The 7143-nt window shown below is 43.0% G+C and overlaps 1 protein-coding gene across 1 annotated transcript; it reads left to right on the top strand.

Moving 5' to 3' along the window:
- The first annotated feature begins 3404 nt into the window (after positions 1–3404).
- Positions 3405–6555, top strand: LOC133896504 (AUGMIN subunit 1-like). The gene is made up of 5 exons (XM_062337135.1): positions 3405–3904; positions 4438–4572; positions 4677–4803; positions 5822–5959; positions 6043–6555. The coding sequence occupies exons 1-5, from the start codon at positions 3468–3470 to the stop codon at positions 6151–6153; spliced, it is 948 nt and encodes a 315-aa protein (XP_062193119.1). The 5' UTR covers positions 3405–3467; the 3' UTR covers positions 6154–6555.
- The last annotated feature ends 588 nt before the right edge of the window (positions 6556–7143 follow it).

Raw genomic sequence — 7143 nt, 5'->3', positions numbered from 1 at the left:
GCTACGATACAACTTACAACCTTTTCTATTTTTCTCCTCTATTTATTCTCAGCTATCGTTACATGCAAGGAATGCTAATTAAAGGCTAGCTAATGCTAATGAAAGACTAGCTAATGCCGATTAAAGTGTAAAAACGCTGAAACAGGCCAAGTAAAGGTTATTAAATTTGGTGATTAAATGGGCCAGCGGGCAGGGGAACGTGCAAGGATTAACTGACAACTAAAAGCTGTTCATGGCGGCTCAGGGGGGCGAGCATGGCATTGCATTAGAAAGCTGGCGAGCAGAGGACATGGTGAGGTTGAGGCGGGACAAGAGGCAGCAGATGAGATGGAAGGGGTGACGTGCGGACCTTGCGGCGTTGGCTCGGGCATGAAAGGCGGTGCTGGCTTGGGCATGATGAAGACGGTGCTGGCTTGAGCATGATGAAGACGGTATTCGCTCGAGTGTGTTTGGTTTGCCATCGAGGGACTTGGGGATGAAAGTTACGAGAGTGGGCCTGGGAACATGTTATTGGTTTGCCTGCTTGGACCTTAGGCCAGAAGATCTTGGGCCTTTGGGTGGTCTCAAGTGGTGGGATTGGAGCAAAGTTGCTGGAGAAAATCAACCACACGAGCTTGATCAAGCTATTCGAGTTTGCTCGTTGAAAGCTCGTGAGCTTAGGATTGAGCACGAGCTTATCTTGATTTCCTGTCAAGTTGAGCTCGAATCGAACTTATGATGAACCGAGTTTGATTAGCTTATGAGTCTCAAGCTTTTTTTTTTGACAAACCTAGCTCAGTTCTGAGGGGAAGGGACGTGAAGTCATGGTGATGTGGTCACTGACATGTGGGCCCACTGAGGTTCTAAGGAAAGGGACGTGAAGTCATAGTGACATGATCGCTGACACGTGAAGCTTACTGTGGTTGACGTTAGGTAAGAGGAACTCTCTCCGTTCTCAGGAGGATATGCAGTTTGTTTGACAGTGCAAACCCCATGTCAATTCCAGCCTAGAATCGGCTAGGCCCAACAGCATAAATAGGCCTACTGGGCCCTGCCAGACATTCCAAAAAAATGCAAAGCCTAACCCAAAAACACCCTTCTATTTCTGGAAAATAAATAAATTTTTTATATATTTTCCCAAAATTTTCAAGATTACATGCCCGTTTTAAAAATAATGAAGTCCATCCTACCATCGCCCGTTAAACGAGCGAGAAAAAGGTCTCGCCCATTGAGCGGACGACACCTTGTGGGTCCCGGTTGGCAGCGCATTTAATAACCAGGGAGAGGAAGGTCCCGCCCGCTAACATTCGATTTAATTCAACTACAGAACTATATGTATAATTAGTTTTTTTAATAGGATTTGTATTCGATAAATTGAAAAATATTGCATATTAATTTTCTCATTTTTTTATTTTGAATGGTAGAGGATGTTGAACAGTCGAAGATGAGACTACAGGAACTCAATGAAGAGTGGTGAGATAAGTACCTCACTACACGCGGTAACATACCGGTTCCTCCACAATGCGTGTGCGGCCTTCCGGCTGTGCCAGGGTCTGTGGCACATGGACTGACACAAGGGTATGTGTGCAGCAAGCCCTACCCCCATGGATGTAACTTCCAAGAGATCTGCTGGGAATATCTGAATGAGAAACCTCCATCTTTTCCACCAACCCATTAGATACTTTCTTACACCCGGTAATCTGTCTTTCCATAAGCCATACTTTGTTTAGCGATGGAGTACTACATACCGTTGTATCTTATCGAAGATTGTGTATGAGTAGGATACGAGTTGGTGGATATTGCCTTACGTATTGTAGCTATAGACATATAATAAATGCTTACGATGACTCTTATATGTGATGTACTTTACTTTCTTCAATAAAATAGTCGGAATATATCATTCTACCAACACGTTTTCTCTAAGCAATATGATTTCATTGGATTCTCTGCCTTACATATAGATGCAACAATAACTATTTGCTGAACTTTTGCAGAATGAAATGACCACATCAAACAAGAGCTACCACATGTAATCTCTGCCAAGTATCAATGCCATAACTTTTTCAGCTTTCATAGAGAATCATATGCTCCAGCCCCCAACCTATGCACTCAGTCCGTGCACCAGCCCCCATCAATTATAAATAATCTCACCCTCGTCCATGGATAGACCACTCATTCCCAGCTCTCTCAATTGCACCACTCAAGAAACATTAGGGGATTTTCGTCCCCAAAGGGGTCGAAGAACCGATGTGTTTCTATGGCGATCCTTATAGGCTTCACGAGTTCTAGGACATATCCTACACATATAATTTAAGTTTCTTCATATGTGTCAACTACCAGTATGATAAGCCTTGATATGAATCGTATGAGTACTCACCAGTATAGCGACATAGATCACTCATGTGGTACTTTTCCACACGATTTCATGCACTCTCTTACCAATCTCCCATCTTATTTTTTTTGTCCAGTCTCCTCCACCTATCTGTGACTTCATGCAATGGCTCGACATGGAGCAAAATGAGGACCAGAAGCGGTGGGCGGACATGGAGATGCGGTGGAGGAGAGAAGCTTACCAACTCCGCAAGTACGAGCGACATCAGGAGGAACTACGGATGAAGCGACAGGAGGAGGAGCGCATCAGGAACGCTGCAAAGGAGTGCGCCGTGGCTCAAGCACGCGAAGCAGAGAGGGAAAGGAAGCGGGAGAGGGTCCGAAGCGCTAAGACGGAGGGGCCGATGCTCTAAGAAAGGGCAAATATCATAGATGCACTCAGTAGAGAGTATCTATTATACCCTGACCTATTTACACTCTCTAAGGCATGTTAGGTTTAGCAGCGACACGCTATTAGGTTAATCTTTAGGCGTACCGTACATGCCAACGTTTGTTGTTATCTCTTTACGGTTTTGGTTCATTCGCGCAGCGATGAAAAACCCCATATCCCATGTAATGTTTATCAGCGTATGTAAACTTCGTACCGGGTTATATGATATTTGTGTTTCATAACTAATATTGTTCGAAAAATTAGATTTTGCATTCTCACAAAGTCACTTCGTAAAAAAAAAAATCCACACACTTTTACACCAACTAAATATTTTTTTTTTGAAAAAATTTAATATGTAATATTTTTCAATTTCCTGAATACGTATAGTTCTACAGTTAAATTAAATCAAATAAAGGTACCGTCTGTTGAACGGGCAAGAGGAAGGTTTCGTCCGTTCAGTGAGCGAGAACAAAATCTCATACCTTCTCTCCCTAATTATTAAATACGCTGCCCAACTAAGGCCTATAAGGTGTTACCTGTTCAGCAGGTGAGATTTTTTTCTCGCCCGTTGAACGGGTAGAATTTATTATTTTTAAATGGACATGTAATTTGAAAATTTTGGATATATATATATATTTCAAAATAAATCCCCACGGAATTCAAACACCAACCTCTCCGTGTCGCTGGCCACCCACTGACCCGACCCACCACACGCTCGACCTCCCCCATGGATCACGCCGGCGAGCACCTCGACCCCGCCGCCCCGGCGTCCGCCTCCGCCTCCTCCTCTACGGCAGTCGCCGAGGTCAACGCGTGGCTGGCATCCCTCGCGGCGGAGGCCGGGTCCGGGGGCGGAGCTGGAGGGCGCGGGGGCGGCGGCGCGGCCGCGGAGCTGTCGCTGGGGCTCGAACCTACGCCACGCGGAGTGGCGTATATCCGCGCGCTCGCAGCGGCGTCGCAGGCGCGGTCCCGGGCCGCAGGGATCGCGGCCGCCGGGCTGCGCGCGCAGGCCGCTGAATACCGCGCCGAGGCGGCGCGCCTGCGGGAGGTGCTCGAGCGGGCGGGCCTCGCTCGGGACGCACTCCCGCCGCCTGCCGCGGCGGCGGCGCGCGCTGTTGCCGCCGTGGGTAACCTTCTAGCCATCCGTGACACCGAGATGAGCAGGTGACTGACTGCGCTAGGGTTCTGAGTTTTCCTTTTCGTATTTTTCTGTGTATCGGATTCCCTTATGGACGCATCAAGTGAAATTTCTGTACTTCTAACGGGTAGATTTGTTTGGCATTTGCTATTTTATCAATGGCATTGCATGAATTGCAACGAATATTCATTTCAGTGAGTAGGGTGTCGGGGGCTACTGCTGGAGGTTATGGCCAAATAGCAAAATCAGGGCATGACTGGAGGCACTCTGCTATGTGTTTTGGTTTTCATCCACACTGAAACTAAATTTAACATCCCTTGTTGCAATTCCAAGCAAACATCTGGATAATCAAACCTATAAAATTCCGTCCTCAATGTTGTGGATACTAGAAAACGTTCTAAATGTATGTGTGCAATAATATTGTAACTTTTTCATCAAATCTAAGGAAGCCAGCGGAGATTGGTATGTTTGGGTCTTTTGGGTGTCATTGGGACTAATCTGATGATTCTTTTTTGTGTTTCGTTGTGTTTGATTGGTTTCTAAGATGGTGGTTATGCAGCTTTGTGGTGGCTAGTGCGGACTTGTCGCTGAGGCGAGCAGAGGTGGAGGAGAAGAGGGACAAAGTACATAAGGAATCAAAGGCACTCCTTGATTACACGAGGAAGGCCATAACCAAGCTTACTGAGCTCAAGAAGTGAGTGGAGAACTGTTCAGTTCGTATTTGACTAAAGGAGTGCTCACTAGTAAACGCCACCTAAATTTCCGGGTTACACATGATAAATACTGTGTTATTTCTAGGATGCTGGAGAAATTAAGAAATGATGTCGAGAAGCAACAAATGGAGCAAATAGAGGATTGGCAGACAAAGCTAGTCATGATGGACTCAAAGGAACGACAGTATGTTCTCCAAGTCTCAAATTATAAGGTGACTAGCATTTTTGTTAACTAGTTATGTAATGCATATATGGATTTGGCTTCTGCTTCAGTTCTTGATTTTGACCTCCTAGGTGCGGCTGACTATCCCTAAACAAACTTGTGTTGAGAATTTCCATATCCAAAGTAGCCTAAGCTGTTTGCTAGAAACTGTCAACTATTAGAAGTATCTAGTGAGGTATCAATTCCATGTATTAGTGAATTAGGTAGGCCAGTATATAATTGTTGAACTGAATGTGCAACTTCCAAAACATTTTTGTCAATGTATTTCTCGATTTGAAGAAGCTCTTGATAAGATGCTTACCTCTTCTGTTATGCTTATGCTGTTACAATTATGTAGCCAACCTTTCAGTCTGAACGATGAGTTTCTGCAAGTGCTGTTAGTTCAACACTGCTTTCCGTTTTTTGTTTCCTAAGTAGGATGAAGCATCTTATACGTTTTAAGGGGGCATGCCTTTATAAAGGTGGGCTGAAGCACTGTGCCACAGATAACTTTATTAAATTCTGGTCATATGAACATGCCCCTCGAATATATATGCTAAGATACCTTCAATCATTTCATGTAGGGATGAGAAGTTTTTGATGGGTTTAAAGGAGCCTGTATATCTTTTACTGGGTGTTGGATAGGGAAATGATGTGTATTGTGTGAAACTTTGAAATATTGATGATGCATCCTATCAATCAGTATAATTTAATTTGACTATGTTATTATGTTACTTCATTACCTGTTTTCGACACTGATGGTTAGCTAGCGATGAACTAAACAGTCTAAACTATGATAGCCTTACATCAAGGTCTATATTGTTGCTACAAAAATGTGTCGCCACTAATTTTTAGAGCTGATGTGATATTGTCTTTTCATTGTTATCGTAGTGGCTTAGCTATTTAGTTATATGGGCCTCTCTGTAGGCCAAGTTTGTGTATTACTTGGTTACACACTATTGTCTGATTAGGACTTAGGAGATCTATTTTGACACCTTTTAGATTCATTGTCTTCTTCTCTTTATCAGGCAATGCTTAATCGAGTGGGTTATACACCGGAGATCAATCATGGTGTGTTGATGGAAATGGCTGAGCATAAGAAGGATCTTGAGAGGAAGACAAAACCCATCGCGGACACATTAAGAAGCTACCAGGATTTACCACCAGTATGCCTTTTGCCTTCTGTTTATTCCTTTTCTTCTGATGGAAATCTTTACTTATTCTTCGGTGCTTTGGCAATTGTAATCAGGACAAAGCTTTAGCTGCGCTAGCTATAGAAGACAAAAAGAGGCAATATGCAGCTGCAGAGAAATATCTTGAAGACGTGTTGCAATCTGCTTTAACCACTCCTAGCCTATGATGTGCATTTGAGGAAATGCATAGTTCTAGTTGGCGTGTCTTGTATGTTGCATTGTTTGAAGGTGTAATGGTCATTAACTTTTTTGTAAGTTGTAAGTTGGTCTATAATCCTGTAAAATCCCCATCCAATGTCTTCCTGACTAGGTTAATTTCACCATAGAAACTAAATTCTTTTGCAGTTATGATGTCAGTGGCAATCCAGATACTCTGTCCAAACAGCGTGGCCTGTTGAATCACTGATGATTCGTTTGTTCGTGTGTGTGTGTTTGTGTGTGTGATTTTTGGATGGGCATTGTGATCTATTGAGTCAGTGATCATGTCTGTTTACAGAATAGCTGAAATGGTATGTTTTAATGGACATATACATCTGTTATATGGTATGTATGTTCATGGTTTGCTGGCCTTTCACGCATTCTTGCATGTACATTTACAATGACCAAATTTTGTTTGCAGTGTTCAAATAAAACTCAACTGGTAAGGTTAACACTTTGCATTCTGTGATTTATGTTAGAAGATTAACATCTTCGGTTAGAAGGTTAATACTGGAACGAGAAAAATAAATCTTTAAAATGGCCTCAGATATTTAGTCTCATCTTCGGTTGTCTGATGCTCTAGCCCAGCCGATCGGCATGGTCTGTACTAGATTTTGAGCTGATTGGCCGAATAGGTTGACTGTAATGATGAATGGCAGATAAATTGAGGAAGAACGGACTATGTTCCTGGGATAATTTAAGAGAGGTTACAAATGGCGGTTTATTAGCTCCAAGGAAAATAGGCGGGAGACTTTCTCTAAAGCTAGGATGGTTAGTTTTTCTCTTAATACTGCCAGAAAATTCAATTTATTTGTTTCCAACATTCTATTTTCTGCAGGACATTGTTTGACGTGAAGTTTATTTTCTTTTCTGGTGTTGCATTGCATGATAGAACAGTTTGTTAGCCCTAGTTTTTTTCAGTGCAGGAGACAGATGACAGATTTTTTTTAATATTACAT

This window comes from Phragmites australis, chromosome 16 (assembly GCF_958298935.1).
Source record: "Phragmites australis chromosome 16, lpPhrAust1.1, whole genome shotgun sequence".
Taxonomy (NCBI): domain Eukaryota; kingdom Viridiplantae; phylum Streptophyta; class Magnoliopsida; order Poales; family Poaceae; genus Phragmites; species Phragmites australis.
This window is presented reverse-complemented; position numbering and strand designations above follow the sequence as displayed.